The sequence below is a fragment of the Hemibagrus wyckioides genome, linkage group LG24, assembly GCF_019097595.1.
Source record: "Hemibagrus wyckioides isolate EC202008001 linkage group LG24, SWU_Hwy_1.0, whole genome shotgun sequence".
Classification (NCBI taxonomy): domain Eukaryota; kingdom Metazoa; phylum Chordata; class Actinopteri; order Siluriformes; family Bagridae; genus Hemibagrus; species Hemibagrus wyckioides.
In genome coordinates, this window is record NC_080733.1 from 8845234 (window position 1) to 8864070 (window position 18837).

At 38.8% G+C, this 18837-nt stretch overlaps 1 protein-coding gene across 2 annotated transcripts in view; it reads left to right on the forward strand.

Annotated features, from left to right (window-relative positions):
* Nucleotides 1-18442, forward strand: part of trit1 (tRNA isopentenyltransferase 1) — a 42500-nt gene extending 24058 nt beyond the window's left edge. Inside the window, exons 5-11 of one of the 2 annotated variants that reach the window (XM_058378388.1) lie at nt 965-1107; nt 1216-1327; nt 5676-5788; nt 7718-7795; nt 16436-16545; nt 16876-16993; nt 17371-17509. In XM_058378388.1, the coding sequence (XP_058234371.1) occupies nt 965-1107; nt 1216-1327; nt 5676-5788; nt 7718-7795; nt 16436-16545; nt 16876-16993; nt 17371-17399 (703 nt within the window). In that variant the 3' untranslated portion in view covers nt 17400-17509. Of the gene's footprint in view, nt 1-964; nt 1108-1215; nt 1328-5675; nt 5789-7717; nt 7796-16435; nt 16546-16875; nt 16994-17370 lie in introns of both variants that reach the window. The other variant, XM_058378387.1, reaches the window with a different exon arrangement.
* Nucleotides 18443-18837: the final 395 nt, after the last annotated feature.

Below are 18837 nucleotides of genomic sequence, written 5' to 3' on the forward strand. Positions count from 1 at the left end.
CTTGACCTCTAATCAGGCACATAAAACAATACATAGCTTATAACAATCGATAGCTTGACTGGATTCTTGGTGCAGATAAAGTGTCATCAGAAAATGAATTCCTTTATATAAATCCTAGCAGTTTTCATTCTGTAATCGTGTGACTGATGTTAAATATTAAATAAATTTATTGAAATTCTCAAACTCACAGAACTGTAAAATACTACAGAATAACTGTCCACTTTATACAAATTTTTTGGTTTATCCCCCCCCCCGTATTTTTCTGCAACGTTATCAAAAAAGTTTAATTTTAATAAAAAGCAACCCTTTTTGGATATCATTAGTAAATACTACCTAGTTACCATATGTGGTCAAATGTGGGTGTATCTGTATAAAAATAAGCAGTGGCATGCATGTGCTGCATAATGTTGATAAATGAAGGACATTAAAAAAAGCTTTATTAACAGATGCCTAAATTTCTAGGCTAGGCTTCATTTGCCATCCTATTATGATTACTTTGAGCATTTCCAAGTGTTAGTCATGGCTAATTCCAGCTTATTAGTTACAGCTACCGAATTGGAAAGGAGATAAAAAGCATTTTTCCTCTGAGACATGTGAAGCCAGACATTGCATCTTTTCAAACTGCTTTGGAGAACATCATAGAGGAACTGACCAGTCTAAGCACACACTTGCTAGAGCTAACATGTTGTACATGCTAATAAGTCAATAAGATGAGTTACCTTTCACATGAGCTAACAGATGGCTTTGACTGGCCAATGTCACTTGGATAGGCAAGAGAGGAACAGCCCCTGAATTTGAATATACTCAGCTGGACTGCTAGGCTCACTCAGTTAGGGTGTACTAACACTGTTTTAGACTGTTACACTCTTGGCCATGTGGTTTTAACTGGCCGTGACAGAGTGGAGTCTTTTATATTTTCTTTCCTGTATGTATGTATTCTAATTCTAATGAATTTGTTTGACAGGAGTCTTCAGGTTTACCAGGAGACAGGAGTTAAGCACAGTCTTCTGCTGAAGGAGCAGAAAGAGCAAGATGGGGCAGATGGTCTTGGAGGTCCTCTGCGTTTCTTAAATCCCTGCATCTTCTGGCTCCACTCCAACATGGATGGTATGATGGATCCTCCAATCTGGGTTGATTACCCAGATCCATGGATGATTATGATGATGACCACTTTCTTTGTCATTTTCTTTCTTGTTGATCTCCTTCCTCTTGTAGTTTTAGATAAGAGGCTGGACAAGCGTGTGGATCAGATGTTGTCTTTAGGGCTGATTAAGGAACTGAAAGATTTCCATCAGCGCTTCAATGAGAAGAAAGTCCTGGACAACAGGTAATTAACTGTTTGGGGTCCAGTTTGAGTAGCCAGCATTCCTCAGTTGACCAATTCAAAGCCCTACCTTACTTTCCTGGGTTTCCAGTCAATGCTTTTCAACCATCACTATCTACTAATACCTCAGTCGAGCTTTCAGCACCTCAGCAGGTACACTAGAATTTCTCATGTACACTCATATATAACCACATTCTAGGTCGTGTGAAAATATTTGACATTTTTCACATAACATCTCAGAATAACCAATCCTAGCATAGCTGGAATGCTAAATATGCACTAGCATGCTTGTCATTAATGAAGCACCTGAAAGAGTTGTTTGTCAAGCCACTGTCAAGTAACTTATTATGTTTTCTTTCATTTCTTTAAATAATGTAACGTCATTGAAATATTCTTTTATCACTGATCTGACAGATCTGGAGTCTAAAAGGCAAAATACAAAGAGGCTGAAGACCACAATGATATCACTGACCTTTTACAACCACGGTGATGCTACTACTAATAAAGGTGTTACCCGAGCAGGGGAGTAATGTAATCATGGAAATCAAATGAGTCAGGTCTTATACATATGCAAACAGACAACAAAAAAGTCATGTCTGTATCAAAATGCTAGAAATGTCTATCAAGGCCCATGATGTAAATGCAGTTTTACTGATTCACCCAAATCTAGAAGAGGGCCATGATCTTAAAGTAGTGTTTTTTACAGGATCAAGTGCTATAATAAGCTGAACCCGTTTTCTGGGTTCTGAGCGTTTAACACGTCCCAGCCTGTCACTGTCAAATTCTTCTAGCATAATATAAAGGGAGTGAACAAAGCTGCATTTCCTTCAATGGGATGAAGAAACCTTCCTTTTAAGAACACTTACAGCGATCCTTTTTTTTTTTTTTTTTTTTTAATAAACATATTCAGGTTCAGAAGATTAGGATTTGTGGCCAGCTTGACTGAGAGTTGAATTCTTCCAGAAGTGCAGCAAAAATGAAATCGAGACCTAAAAATGAGACATAAAGGGGTTCCAATGTGAAGAAGAATCTGCTTCATTATATACCAATATATGGCGTAAGTTGGCAGATAGTTAAACATATGTACGTTGCTGATTGTGCTAATAGGGTAAGGTGCATGGACCGGAAGATTGTATTTAGTAGTGTTTTTTTCTGCTCTCGAAAATGTAACAAGTGGTTGACCACATTGAGCTCATTGGTCACTAGTCCAGTACTAAAGGTTGTTCCTTATGATTGGCAACCAACATGTCTGAATGGTACCACCCCCTCTTGTTTTTAGGGTACATATTTACAAAATGATTAGATATGTGTAAAGTTTACAGTTCTTTTTCAGCCCCTGTTTAGAGGGGGGGAATGCAACTGGAATAAAAAAACAGGTCTGTACTGTAAAGATATCAGAGGTTTATAGTAAATAGTAGATTAAAATGAGAAAAATAACATCACTAAAGGAAAAAATAAGATGTTTTGCTGATCAGTTGACATTTCTTATTGTGTGACTGAACTTTAAAACCTCTTTGTAAGCGATGTTATATATCAGTATTTGGATTGTAGCCAAAAGAAACCGGTTAACCTGGTGGCTGACAAAAGATTAATGTTAGTAATTCTACTTTTTCTACACTGAACTTGGTGACTTTTCCACATTGACCTGAAGACTATTAATGATGTCACTTTATCTGCTGTTATTGTGACAGGTCTAGTTCTCTGGAAACCTGGTATTTGTTAGTTTCTGTTTGAACTTTATTTTTTTCACAGATGCTCTTGGCAGAGCCTTTACATGGCAAGACGTCATTGCATAACTATGGGAGGAATTAAAAATGTGACTTTTGATGGGCATTGTGCTCAGGTCTCCCATGCAATGTAACATGTATTGTAATTGGTCTTTTACAAATCTGCATATGTATCAGAAAAGCTCTGCATTTGCCAATCAAGAACTTTCTATTGAACGATTATGCTACGAGCAGTTTGTCAGGGTTTGTTCTCTGGTTTAATATTGCTCATGGCTTCGGCTTTGAACATGCTGTTCTGTCGAGGAGTTGAGTAAGTGCCTGGCTGCGCAGCCAACTTTTACTAGAAGAGAGACATTGATCATCTGAAAATGACAAAGGAACACTGGAGACACAAAGCAGAGTCTTGGGTAGGGATGCAAATGTTGGCACAATCTTTTAACAGTAAACGGTCTGCTAGCTGCCAGTGATTTATAATCAGCTACAAGCCTGTACTCAAAAATGCCAAGCAAATGCACTTTTATGCCAGCATGTTTCGTATGTATTCAAAAAATACACAGGACACATTTTCTTTGTAAATTTGTAGTTTGTGTATGTTTCCTACTCCACAACAGTAGGAAGCTTAGCTTAACTACAGGCAGAGTTCTAAAGTAAATAGTGAGCATGAGTTAACCTAGCTAAATACAAATCTCTCTACAGTTTGTTGAACAGGGCTACATCGCTAATGAAACTTATTCTTAATGTGCATTTTTGCTATATTGTATAAATAAACATCAACAACAAAACAGATAATATTAAAATGATATTAAGTAAGCAGGACTATTAATGTTAGTACCTAGCTGCTTCAAGGATTTTCTCCAGGGCTATAGATTAGCATAAATTGAGCTAATCACAGAAACCGTTTTAGGCAAATTCATCCAGAATTTCACCCCCATATGAGCTAAACCCAATTATAAAGTGCTAATATTAGATTAATGACATAATGCAGCTTTCAAAGTCAACCTAGTCAAAGGCTAGTTCATGGAAATGATTAGATGTTAGCAGATAAATCTGTAGTTAACCAAGAACTAAGAAACATTTCTTCTCTCAGATTAATGTTTATTCACTTGGTTGCTGACGAAACAAACACAACATAAAGCCTAAACAGTAGGCTGCCTGAACGTCTTCCCAGTCTAAATGTCAAGTAAACAGTCTGTTAGTAGTCTTGGAGGTGTGCATAATTATTGTAATGTTGCACAATCTGTTAACATTAACTGTAGTTAAAGTCGCTCAAATTCATGTATGCTTGATGCACATTTTCTAACTTCATGGCAGATTTTCTCAGTATGTTGAAGTGAAAAAGGTCGAGTACTGTTTTTGTTTTGGGCTGTTTGAGGGAGAATAACTGCTTAGTCATGTAAAATGTAGTTAGAGCAGTAGCTGTGTGTGTTGTAAGTTGTTAGGCTAGGGTGAGATAAAAGTGACATATGAGGAGATTGAATTACAGCTTTGTGAAGAGCAGGAGTGCTCCAGACAGGCTCAAGCTGGTAGATTTGCACAACGTTGGATGCGTCATTCATTTTAAAACGCAGGAGTCGATTCATTACTGGTCCCTATGTGCTGGTGTAATGCTGCAATCTGCCCTATATACCGTATACCTACCGGTGAACTTAATATAATAAGATCTCTATCAGACAGTGAATTATTGATATCATAGTCTGGACTGTTGCTTGCAGGTTGTGCAGTGATATTGACTGACTGGCTACACTGCAGTGTGTGTGTGTGTGTGTTGTTGGGATGGGTGGGGATGCAGAGAATTGATACTCTGGTGGCGGGCTGTTCTGTTGCACCAGTCAAAGCCCCACCCCCAACACTGGCCTTTCCCAACCCCTCCACTAATCATTTACTGTCTCCACTCAGGCCATCCCCAGCTACACAAACTGGCCACCCATGCACTTTTCTCCCTCTCCGCTTTCACTAGTCTTCTGTCTCCCACTTTCTCCAGTAGTCTTCTCTCTGTTCCGCCTTTGTCTGCCTCGCTTCCGCTGATCGTCTCGCCTTTCAGACGGTGCCGTCACAAAGCAGGAAGGTCAAACTTTGCTCTAGCCTCCCATCTCTCCCTCTTTCTCTTGTACACATAGATACACAGTTGTTCATTCTATACGGATGGTCAATCTATCCTGCAGTCTGGTGACTATACCTCAAGGAACCTTTTCAGGAAACCTTTTAGGAACCTTTTCAGGAACTTGTTTATAGCTTTTGGTGCCTGTGCCATAGTTGCTATTGAGGTGTGCAAAACTAATTGGTCACAGAATGATTGGTCGTTTTGCTTGTCCTTTTCAAAAAACACATTTTTGTGAAATTTTACACATTTTTCACATATTTTATAAACAGCTACTACAGCTGTTATATTAGAGGTAGCATGATGCAATCAACAAAATAAAGCTTCTGCAATGGTTTAGTGTTTTTTTTTTGTTTAAAAAGTTACCAGGAATGTTAATAACATGCATACTACATAGGTAATTTAACAAAAAGCAACACAACTTGCACCAGTTCAATTCATCAAACATGAATAAGAGTTTATACAAATGTTTTCGTTTCCACACATTTCTGTGTGTTTCACTGGTTTGTTTTCATTCATGTTTAAGCCAGGACTACCAGCATGGCATCTTCCAGTCTATAGGGTTTAAGGAGTTCCATGACTATCTCACTGCTGGCGGCGACATCAGCCAAGAGGACCGTAAGAAGCTGAAGATTAAAGGTATGGTTCAGGAAGACGCCAATATTTTATTCATTTAGTCATTTTGTTTCTTGTTAGAGTCCATTTTAGTGCTTTTTTATTTCTAGCCATTTTCCATTAGATAGCATTGTATCTGAATCTCGAGCTATCTGTAGTCTAGTGTCTGTTTTCCATTACACAGTTGTACCCATGAAATTTCTGGAGGTTGTGAGTGGTGACATCATTTTCCACAAGTAAACACTAACAAGAGTAAAAGAGGACAACACATCTCACTGGATTTGCCTTATCAATCAAACACTCAGTGATGGCTCGCTTCCCAGCAACTGAACAAATAGAAATCGGCAGAATATTTTCACTGTAACCAGACCTTTGCCAATAATAGAATCTTCTTATTGGGTTAAACATGTTTAAGATAGGCACAGTGAACAGTTAAACTGCTTTGGGTTGGGAGGGTAAGAATCCACACTTGCTTCATTGCCTCATGCACATGAATATCTTGTATTTCTTATAAACTTGTTTTCTTTTTTATGAGCACTCTTGCTCTGCATGCACAGGTTACAGTTGAAGATACTGTTTAGAAGCCTTAAACTGAGCTCTGAGACATGACGGAGCACCTGAGAACACTGAGCACTTTTTTTTTGTTTACATTTCGTAAGCTGCTTTTGACTGAACGAGGCATTTTGTAAAGGTTAGACATGATGTATGCCTACTACCTACTAACCCCCAAGTGCATCCAACAAGTGCAGCTCAGCAGCCATGTTGCAAGAATATTCTCATTTATGCTTACTACAGCAAATATGGATATCAGTTCTTTTTACCTGTGGGAATGTTATTGTCTTACTATAGATGAACTAAAAAAAACAGCAACTAGTGGCTGTTTCCCCAGTAGTTTCAGCCGTAACGTTTATGAGCCGTTTTTAACAATTCGCCTGGAAACAAAGGTGTTGTTACTCTGCTTCCCTCATGGAAGAAGGAAGCTGTCATGTTTACAACTGTGACAATGAGCACTTATGAGGATCAGCTAAATGCTGGATTTTCCAAATGATGTGAAGTTCACAGTATAGACTCATTCATTTGCTTTTCTTAAATGGTTGAACATTGGTCTGTTTTTGTAATTTTACGTTTTCACGCCACTAAACATGACACTGAATAAAATAAACTTTGATTGGTTGCTTTACATGTTAGTCAGACACCCTCTTGGTCAGTCCTTGGCCAATAAAAGCTGCTGTGGAGTCCAGACCTTCTGCTGTCAGCCAGACACTGGCCTAAACGTAGCTGACAGGAACGTTATTACACAGTAGTACTGAAAATTGCTGTGCTGTTATGTGTGGATAAAGCAAAATCTGACAGTTAAAGTTATCTCTCTGAAAGTTATATTGGACTGATAATGGTCTGTACATAATGTACATCTGTACATAATTCTTAGTAGGCGCTCTGGCAGGCGATCTCAGACTTTGCTACACTACACAACTTCAGTTGCTTATATTCAGTTGTTTGGTGGTGTAGTGGTGTGCACACTACATGAGCATTTGTAGACAATCACTTGGAGAGATCCATGTGAACCTGATCCATAGATCATGAAAATTAAGTTCAGTGATTCCCACTATTTTGTCATGAAACCAGAAAATAGAGTACTATTGGGAAATGTGGTGGAAATATTTGGTTTGGGAGATTCAGATAGTGTATAGTGATATATCATGGCCGTTTTTATACTGTGTGTCACCAGGAATTGTATCATGCTTGTGTTTATTTAGCATGTATATGTTTGGTAATGATTTGCAAAATGTTCTTATAGAACACTTACATTTTGTCCTCATTCCCACACAAATAGACGGCAGATCAACCGGATTCAGGGATTCGATGCTGAGGGAGCAGATAAAATTGATGTACTGATGAGAAAAGAATGAACTATGGGTTTGATAATGCATCTCCTTTCTTTCTCTCTCACAGGTATTGAGGCCCTGAAGCTGGCAACGCGGCGCTACGCTCGAAAGCAGAACAAATGGGTTCGCAATCGCTTCCTTAAAAGTAAGAGAAAATCTTTTACCAAAGCAAATGTTTCAGCATTATCAGAATTCAGGCAGACAGCTTCTTGACCTGAGTGTATGCCTTATTTGTCTTATGCTGTTGCTTATATTTAGTGTGCAAAAGTGAGTCTAAGTGAGAAAGGTGTTTGTCTGCTGCACTACTAGACACTCAGTAGTTTCTGCGCTACTGGAGTACACTGCAAACGTCACGGCAACCAGGAGAGCAGGAGCTCCCGGTCATCCTTCCTGTTAATGCTTTGCTTTTACAGAATAGGGCACGTCTGTTTTCCTTTCATCCGTTTCACGGGCTGCTCCGTTGAATGCATCAATGCACAGAACATGCAGATGTGTATTCAGATCCCTGGTAAAGACCAGTGTCATGACAAACACCAGTCACTTGGACCTCTCTTTCTGACCAGACAGGACACCAGGATGGTTCATGCTGGTTCTCTGGAACCACAGAAATGACACAGGTTGCAGTGTATGTAATTAAAAGAAAAGAAATTGTCATAGTGACTTGCAGGTTAAGCAGCATAAATTCCATTTGTCTGTTAGGGAAGAAGGTTGTAGGAAGAGTGTGAAAGTTCAGCGACTAGGAGCAACGAGTAAAGCTGGATTAATTGCTGGATACAGAAGCGCTGCTAATACTGATCACAGAGCAGACACCAATCAGAACTACAAGATGATCCTTAATAATGCACCCAAATAACTATGTAATAAATATAAATAGCCACAAGACATGTTGGTTTACGTTAAACTGAAAACACAAAATAAAAAGAAAAACATACCAGGATATAAAGAGTACATACGTTTCTCACTCAACCAGACAAGGAGGCAGAACAGGTTTACTCATAACAAATTTACACCTCTCTGCCCTGTATGAAGTTGCATGTCATGTGAACACTACACAGAAGATAAAATGTTATTAAGAGATTTGCTAAAGAGCTACAGGCCAACAAAGTGTGTTTGTCTTATGTTTCTGTGTGCTGAAATTACATGACCATCACACAGTTTGTCTCGCTTTTACTATTTTACTTCATGGTTCTGGCAATGAAGTGGAAATGCAGATCAGGAACAGGAACTGTATACTTCATGTTCAGATTTTTTGGAACTTTAGCTATCTAGATCAGTGGCAAACACAAATGCACAAAAATGCATTATGGGTGCTGTGTATTCCCTAGACAACGTCTCTCTGGATTTTGCACCCGACTTTAGTCCTATTTGCATCCTATTAGTTCAGTTTGTTCCTTCAAGTGCATTCTGGGTGATTTGGGTGAAGTTACATTGTTTGGAGGGTAATATATTGTGGTGATTTTACACCACAATATATATTAGATATTCAGCAACCTGATTTATCTCTAATGGTCTAAACCATTTTTTATTAAATATCTGCCCTAGCACTGTGCCCTTCAAGTCACTAGAAAACACTATCTTATTATTAGTAGGCAGAACTTTTTTTTTTTAACTTGGGGTTATTATTTTTGTTTGTACCAGCCCATTATATTTTCTAATTAATTTAGTTGACTATATTTTCCAAAAAATATAATAATCTTGATTTAAACCATCATGACCCTGACCAGGCATTTACAAATCACTGTTGCACATTCTTGTTATTTGAGCTTCAAGTCCAACAGCTCACTCGCTCCCGTGTTAAAGTAAAACTTCAAACTCATGCAACTTTAGTTTTTTTTGTTGTCCATGGGATTCCAGTAATCAACGTGCCCTGTGGCATCTTGTAACCTTTCTGGCTAGTTTTCTTCAAGAAGCAATATTTTAATATATTATGAACAAGGCCCTTAACCCCCCACTGCTCCAGGGCCAATATATAATTCCTGACTTTGTGCTCTGACCCCAACTTCCAAAGTTGGGATATGCAAAGAAAGATTTTCACTGTGCTGTAAGGTATATGTAACAAATAAAGGCTTCTATACTATCCATTTTTTAATGTTATCAACACTGAGAATGATTCATATTCGCTTTTCCCCCTGTATTGTAGTAAATGGTATGTGGTTTTGGATACTGTGTACTGTCTCTGCATTCCGCTGTTGCACTGATTATCATGTTTAGCCCCGGCTTTGAGAGTCTTGTCCACATGTGCAGTATGTGAACAGAGATGTTAAGTGGGGGAAGGAGGCGAATAAGTGATTGATGACGAAAATTGTTAAGGAGGTTTGGTCCTTTGTAACTTCATATCCTTGACACTGGTTTTCCTGTCTGTTTACAATCTCTCTATCCACCCAGCCATACCACTCTCTTCACATTTCTTCCTGTAATAGCCCACCACCCTGTGGGACAGCCTTTGATCCTTTTGCTTTCCCGCTCTTTGACTTGATGTCAACCCTCCTCCCACACCGCCACCACTTCTTACTGTTCCACCACAATGGCTGGAGCTTGTCTCGGATTTCTTGTGCCATTCGTTTATCTCAACCCTCCCACAGACATTATTGTTTCGCCAGTACTCCATGCAAGCTGTGGCCACAGAGACCAACATGCTGAAGAAGGCCTGCTGTCCACTCCCTCCACCAATCCTGTTAGGGTTAAAGGCATGAAGTGGAAACTCTGGCTAAACCTGATTAAGTGTCTGTGCGTCCTGCCATATGGGCCTACACCCTGCTTCTCTTGGGCCACCATAAGGCTTTCTTCAGGGGATACTGGGGCTCAGCTTGCAGAAGATCAGTAAGCAATAAGCTGGCAATGACAGAGTAGTACATGTCTTTTTTTATGGAGGTGGAGGCCAATGTGGTTAGAAATTGTGGTTCCAATTTATTGCTTTATTTTACCAAATTTTCTCCAAGTTTAGTCATCGACACCCACTAGCTAGTTCTGTCATATTACATGATTCCCACTCAGGCAACTATGTTCTTTAGACTCCTGACCTCAGATGTCTTTGGTACTGTTGAGTTTTTAAATGTATTAAGATTAGGCTAATTAGTATTGAATCCTTGCTAATTTTCAGCGCTTGAGCAAATCGACTACTCTGCTCAGTTGATACCAAAAGGATAGCTGTTTGTGGAAAATAAAAAACAAAGACGTTTGTTTGGATACTTTTTTGACCCATTTTTGTGACCACTACACACATGACCTAACCAGCTTGACCATCTGGAGTTGCCTATACCAGTGCAGATCGATACATGACTCACCTCATGCTTATTTGCTGTAATTGCACTGTTTTACGTCACTAATTCTCCTTTGCGTCTTTGTTCACTTGGCTGTCTTTAAGCCTATAAGCCTTACCGCCTCCTCTCCATGCTGACCCACTACCCTACTCTTCACTCAGTCAGCTGACTCCATTACACCCATGCTTATTGTTGTACTACAGCATCAAACATGGCTTTTCTTGCATTGCTGTCATTGGACTTTCTGACCTGCTTTTGCTCATGGTTAAGCCCTCTCCAGCTTGGTGGCTTTGTGGGGGACTCATCAGATCATCTCTTAATTCAGAAGGTATCAGCAGACTGCCTGATATTCCTCTGTGGAGGGGTAAGACCTCATGGTGAATGTATTTATTCAGATTCATCTTCAAAAATCTTTTATAGTGTGCTTCAATTAGGCAGGTGAAATTGACACACAGGTTCAGTGTTTTTAACCCTTATATATGCGACATAATAATTTCAGTAGGGTTCAAACAGAGTGATTTGTTCTGACTGTTTTGTGAGTCTTCAGGAGTCAATTATTCTATGCAAGGATAAATTCCTTCCTTGCCCTGCTATTTGCTTAGTTGGTCTTATATTGAACTGTGAGTGTTTCAGAGCTCCACAGGCCAGTGCTATGAATGATGAGGCCTTGCTTGTAATGGAAGAATATCCTAATATAATAGTGTGTCTGTGTGTGTAATAGAGAGGAATGAAGGAGCAGTGAGCAGAACAGCTGTGTGGTTCATACATTCCAGCAGCTAATTGCTAATTAAGAGAGTGACACATACTCTTCTTCAGCTGAAAGTATCTTTGTGTGTAGTTTTGGTGTTTAGTGTGTTAGGTGTGTTAGTCGGGTAAGTGTTAAGTAACAACCACACAACTATTTGTCAGACTTAGTTCTGTGGAACAGGTGCAACATGGTGACAGATGTGTTTCCTTCATTGCCACACGCCTCCTTCATTTTAGAAGCTTTGCATTACAAAAACCATATTGTACAGCGAATACTTCTCCACAGTGTTTAAGTCTGTCAGCTGTCAAGTAGTGTGTGAGAATGTTCTCTTCTAAGCATGGCTGCAGCAGGTGGTGTGATGCCTCTGTGTGCTTTTGCCATGCTCAGGCTGTAAGCCGTGCCAGTCTGTGTACCCTGACCTGCTGTCCTGCCATCTACTACCAACTCTTGTGGTTGACACTCGAGAGCTCTGTGGTCAGAAAGTCTCATTTATCTCCCGTTTTCCCTATTCACATCCAACCGGATTATTTTACTCAGATTTCACTGAGATTTGAAGTTAAAAGAGGCTGCTCCGTCCAACATCTGCTGTCCCTCGGGTGAGCTCTGCTGCCCTTCTATCTTAACCTTTTCAGCTCTCTGAACGACAGAGTGGAGAAGTTAAAAGAAGGCGGTAAAAAAAGAGAGATATGCTTCCTCCACTTCACACATGGCTCAGGTAGGCCAGGTGCTTTAGTGCAGCAGTCCCACCTGCTGCCTCTTGTCTGAAGAGGATAAAAGAGGACAAAAAGAGCGTAGGCTGAAAAGAGAAACCCAATCTTTGATTAAGAGCAGCGGCAGGCGGGAGGCAACATGGGGCAAAAGGGTGGCGAGGCGTGCTCTACACGAGCCAGCTGGGGCTGAGAGAGAAAGAGAGAAGAGAGAGAAAAGAAAGAGTGTGTGTGTGTGTAAGAAAGGGAGAGAGAGAAACTAAGAGAACTGTTAAGAAACCCTGAAATTTTAGGGTTTGGATGATGATCAATTTGGAAATATTGACCAGTCCATACAAAATAAATCAGAAACCTCCATTTGCACCAGTATGAGTATTAAAGGCTTGCTTACACAAGTAAAGAAATACCCTCAAAGGCATACAAAGCAACATAACCTCATTTATTAGTTTTTCACCACACCTACGTTGTTTCCAGCACTTTTATTAGGTAAACTTTTATACAGGTGCACTTTTTAGCTTCCCGTACCCTTCTGTTACTATGCACAATTCGTCAGCTGCCTCTACCCCATTTATCGATGAAAGGTGACCGTGTAATACTGATATGTTATCTATACACACACCTGCTGTAAACAGAAAAGGACAATTAAAGGCAGTCCTCTTCCTGGCATGCACAGACATGCTGCCCTTCCCAGGCTTTTGGTAGACAAGTATTTATCAGTTGACATTATTTCTTGAGATTTGCAAATGCATTTGCATATAAATGGTAGTCATGCTTACTGCAGTTTGTATTAGAAGAACTTGCAACATCCCTATTTATACACTCTTCCCTTTAAGGAATGTGTGGAAATCCCCAGTTTAATCCCAAAGGCCTTGGGATAAGTAAAGAACTTTGACTTGCTGTTGTTTTGAATAAGTTTGATGACTGATGCTTTCTCTTTGGGAGAGGGGAAAAAAAAAGTTTGAGTAGTGTGAACTCTGTCCTAGAGTGCTGGTTTTCTGTTTCACCTGCCTTGAAATGGTGTCGTTTTGATTCGACTTTTATTAGGGAACTTCCCATCCATAAAATCTGGAGAAAGCCGTTAAAGAAATTTGAATACACAAACATACTTCAAGGCTCGCTTTGAATATGGCTGGCCCTTTACACACTAAGATTGGGGTTATACAGAAGGCAAGACTCTTTTTGCCTTTATCAGTTATCAGGAAGTAATTAAGCTGTTTTTTTTTTTTTAAATTCTAAAGTACTGGAATTAGCTGTAGTAAAACTGAACAGTGTGGACTAGGCTTGCTTTGATAAACTGAAGGCCATTAGTCGTGAAGCGGAATTGTAGCTGTTTGATTTTATCAGTAGGATTTTTTCCTACTGATTGGCCACCCACTTGGTGAAACTGGGCACTTGGACGATGTACCCACAGTACGAATTAGCTTAAAAGTTGATGTATCAGAACATGGGGTCCATTCTGTAATGCCTCATTTGATTTCTTCTGTTGGACTAGATTAACCTGTAACTGATTTACTTAATTGAGCCATTGTAGCTAATATGATTAACCTTCAGGCATGAATGCAGCTCATAGCAAACTGATCCTTTATATGAATACCAGAACCAGCCTGTGCAAAGACTCGTGTTCTGACTCTTTTTTTTTTCCCCCCTCACTAAAGCAAATGTTGCACCTCATGACTGCACCTAAAAGCACCAAGTTCTGATAAGACGTAGCCTAAGTCTCAACAAATGGACATTTCAAGCTTTTTCTTTCTTCCTGAGGATGTTCGTTTTCCCTGCTTTTCTATATGTAGATAAAGTCCTACGTCTGGGTCAGTCTCCTTCCTCTCTTACCCTCTCTGTTTCCTTCTCACTCCCTCTGCTATGTGAGTGAAACATTAGTGAGATTGGAGGCTCTGGAAGAGCTGGATTCTGCCAGTCTGGCTGCTGACTGTGCCAGAACGCTGAGGGAGATTATGGAGCTGTTGAAATCAGCAGGTTGATGTTTCTTCTTGGTCCAGTCTGTACAGTAATGCTTTAATGTTTCCACCTTTACGTAGATCCAGTTTTCTGTGCACTTCTTAGTTTCTAGTGCTAACTCGACTGTCTCAATAACATAAATATATGATAGTTAACAAAACATAATACTTGAATGCAGAGTCTTATCGAAACCTAGGACCTGTAGGGTCCTGATGTTTTTGTCCCAAATTATTATTGTAAACAATTGTACGAACATTGTGATATGTGTTACATGAACATATTGACTAAAAGCATATAAAGAATAAGTGAATTTGGGAAAAATAGTTATAACCATGTTAAGGGTTAAAATTTTATGATTCGTTATCTTAAAACCACAGACTTTTCAGCTGCAACCTTCATTCCAAGATCCCAATACTCACTTTTTCTGAATAGTGGAACAATATAATATAAGAAACCAAAGTTCAGAGATGTCTTCTTTCAAATTTACAAACAAGCAAGCAAATAAAAAAAAAAAAATATATATATATATATACATATATATCTAGATATATATATATATATATATATATATATATATATATATATATATATATATATAATATTTTTATGGGAAAACTAGTACAAATTTCCATATATGTGAAGATTTTAACCCTTAAAATGGTTATAAATGTTTTTCCTTAATTCACTTATTTTTTGTATGCTTTTAGTCAATATGTTCATGTAGCATACACTGATCAGATGTAACATTATGAGCAGTGAGAGGTGAAGTGAATAACACTGATTATATCCTCATCATGGCACCTGTTAGTGGGTGGGATATATTAGACAGCAAGTGAACAGTTTGTCCTCCAAGTTGATGTGTTAGAAGCAAGCATAAGGATTTGAGCAAGTTTGACAAGGGCCAAATTGTGATAGCTAGACGACTGGATCAGAGCAACTGCAGCTCTTGTGGGGTGTTCCCGGTCTGCAGACGAGCTACTGTTGCTCAGATTGCTGAAGAAGTTAATGCTGGTTCTGCTGGAAAAGTGTCAGAATACACAGTGTGTGTGTGTGTGTATATATATATATATATATATATATATATATATATATATATATATATATATATATATGTATATATGTATATATATATATGTATATGTATATATATATATATATATATATATATATATATATATATATATATATATATATATATATATATATATATATATATGCATATATGCATACATATATGCATGTATGCATGTATGTATATATATATATATGTGTGTGTGTGTGTGTGTATGCACACACATATAGACACACTTGTGGAAGCAGTGGCACATGTATTCTAAAAAATGTATTATAAAGTCAATGTATTGTATCAGTTTATCTTTATATCATATTACATCATTATATCCCCAGCTGTGCCTGTGCCAATCTCAGCTTCTTTAAACTGCTGGAAGCTTTAATTGTGTTCAGTTTCATGTGCAGCTCTAGAAAACCTACATGCATGGGAGCTTTCTAATTAGGTTATTGTAGGTCTTGTGGGAACACAGCTTGATTGTACAAAGTAGGAATAATTGAACTGAACTAAATGGTGTCTGCTTCCCAGTCATCCTATTTGGACCAAATACCTTCAGGATGGCATTAAAATGAATATAAATAATACTTGTGGTAAAGACAGAAACATTTTTTTTCTTTCTAAAATTACACTGTTGATCAAATTAAAATAAAATGGTCAGGGACATCTCTTTTTGTCTCTTTTCTTTTCCTCACTGTTCTGCCTAAGTGTCACAGTAAGCTGAGAGTCTCGTGTAAAGGGATATCAATTAAAGGTGCTCATTAGAGTATAAGGTCACTTCTTATCAGTAAATTTATCTCTGCTTTTGACCATATTGCTCTATCCTATCAAGTTTACTGTTATACAAAATAATTGCAAATTGTACACCATGCAAACGTATTTTAAAGTTGTTCTGCTCAATAACTTCTGCTAAATTATTACATATAACTGTTGGGAAGATTTTACTTTGTTTGTACATGACATCTAGTCATGTCTCTAGTTCTTTAACATTCTCTTTAAAGTTTTTGTTTTTGTTTTTGTTGTTCTTGTTTCTTTCACTCTCTCCCAGGGCCAGGTACCAGTGTTCCAACTGTCTACGGCCTAGATGTGACAGATGTGTCCCTTTGGGAACAAACGGTCCTCACTCCTGCCCTAGACATCCTGGACAGCTTGTGCAAGGTGTATTTTCTATTTTTGGTACCCTTTTATTCTGTGGTTAAACGATACGAGACGTTTACCCTAAACGACCTGAAACGTGGCATGATATTTAGAGGAAGCTTGTAGAGGCTTGTTGATTTGTTGTATATTATAGGCTGGTCAGATGTGGTGGAGTTAATTATGCCAGTCTTTATTTATTCTTTTAATTCAGCACTGCTGTCAGATTTAGATCATCAGCGATCCGTTATGGAAAAATCACATCATTTGTGTACAAAATTGATTGCCAGCTTATTTTGTGAATACACTAACATGCGGCATTTGAACCGCTCTTCTTTGTGTTAACTCATCCAGGGAGAGCGGCCATCTGTCGAGCCAATCAGAGTTGAGGGGGAGGAACTACGGAACAAACGGAGCCACCACATGTGTGAACTGTGTGATAAAGTCATCATCGGTGACCTGGAGTGGACAGGTGAGCTCTTTTGACTCCTAGCAACTGGAGGATTAAGTAGATCAGAACTTTTGGATGTTTATGTGAAATAATGACGTTTTTCAGGATGGTAAGAATAACTCTGATTTGTGTCGGATCGCATCACAGCACCCCTTTGTTAATTTATTAATCAGTTTATTATGACTTTTAGTTTATTATTGCTTGTTGAATAGTTTTAAATGCACTTCCTCCATGAGACTGTTTGTAATTTTGAGTATGTTGATAATTTTGATGTTGATCCTAGCACTTCATATATATTATACAATAGATTTGTTACAGGTTATAAGTTTTAGCATCAGCAGTTATTTCTATAGCTTCCTGCATCTGTAGTTTTGAACTTAGTTCTAATGTGCTCATAGGTTATTCACAGATAATCATCCATAGCTGATCTTCACTTTCAGCTCATCTGAAGTCTAAAAGCCACCAGCATCATGTGCGGAAGAGGCGTAGAGCTGAAGACACCTCAGAGCATTGGCAGGGTTCTGGGTCTGACCTTCCTTCCACTGCAAAGTGGCAGAGACAGGCAGGTTGTACTCCTAACACATCCGACTCTGAATCAGATGTACTCGATCCAGGAACAAACGAGAATACCACATGTGATAGCGAAAGACAGATTTCAGAGGAGTCGTAACCTGTGCGATTAATCCAATGGATTTTACAGTGCCTTAAATCGATGCCTTCAGGAGTGACGAAGACTCGCATGGAATATGAGTGGCTTTGAGATCTGCACAGATGATAAGTTCATTTCTTTTTTTCCTTCTTTAACTGGACTGAGTCATTTTAGTCCTGTTGTTGGAATAATGCAGTGTCCACATTGCTCTGGGAGAAACTTCTAACTAGACGTCATGAACATTGTTGCTGGATGGAGAACAGTTTCTGAGTTTTTACACAGGAAACAAAAGGCTGGGCCTTACAGACGTATTCAAGGTCTGCACTTTTGCTATTTTGAGACTTTATCCGGCTTCAGAAAGACCAAGCAGGCTTAAGTTTTCTGGCACAAATGCTTGGCCTTCCTGTCAAGTTTAGTTTGAATGTATAATCCAAATCATTTATAAAGTAGATTTTATAATTAAAGTGCACTATTTTAATCCTACTTATTTGCCTATAGTGATGATTGAGTGTGTGTGTGTGTGTGTGTGTGTTGGCTCAGGTTAGAGGGTGTGTGCTGCTATCAGGCACCTCTTCGCTTGCTACCCATCACTCCAGGCATGTTTGTGTTTCACAGGCTTGGACTGTTATGAAAGCTACTGTTCGGGGGTCAGCTACACTTCCTCTGAAATGATAACACATACTAATTTAGAGGCTGGTGCACGGTCGGGAGTAAAAGGTCAGCAGGACCGGCTGAGTAAAAAGAAACGGCCCCTTTTATCTTTACATGTGTCTGTGGCAAAGGTTACTAATGATATTTCCACCATAACTGTTCTTGTTTCTGATAGCTAGCTTTCTATACTTTCTTTGAGATAAGTCTCTCTAACAATAACATAGTGACTTAATAACAGCTGTTTTGTAAGGTTGTTCAGAACATTTATTTAGCTCTTGTGGTGACTATTAGATTTACCATTCTCATTTTCTGCTGCTGAATCAGTCTTCATGTTATAAAAAGCATGTGGTTGAAAGAAGAAGAAGAAGAAAAAAAATAAAAAGCACAAGAGCAGCCCAGGAAATGAGTGCTTTAGTCTTGTTAGCTGGCTGCACAGAGCTTGAAAGTGGAGCAGGTTGTTGTGTTTATTTCAGGAACGCTTCTTAGGAAGAGAGAAGTGCGTGAGGGTCATACACACACAGACATACGGTGACACTGAGATATTTGTGACATGTGATGCAGTTGG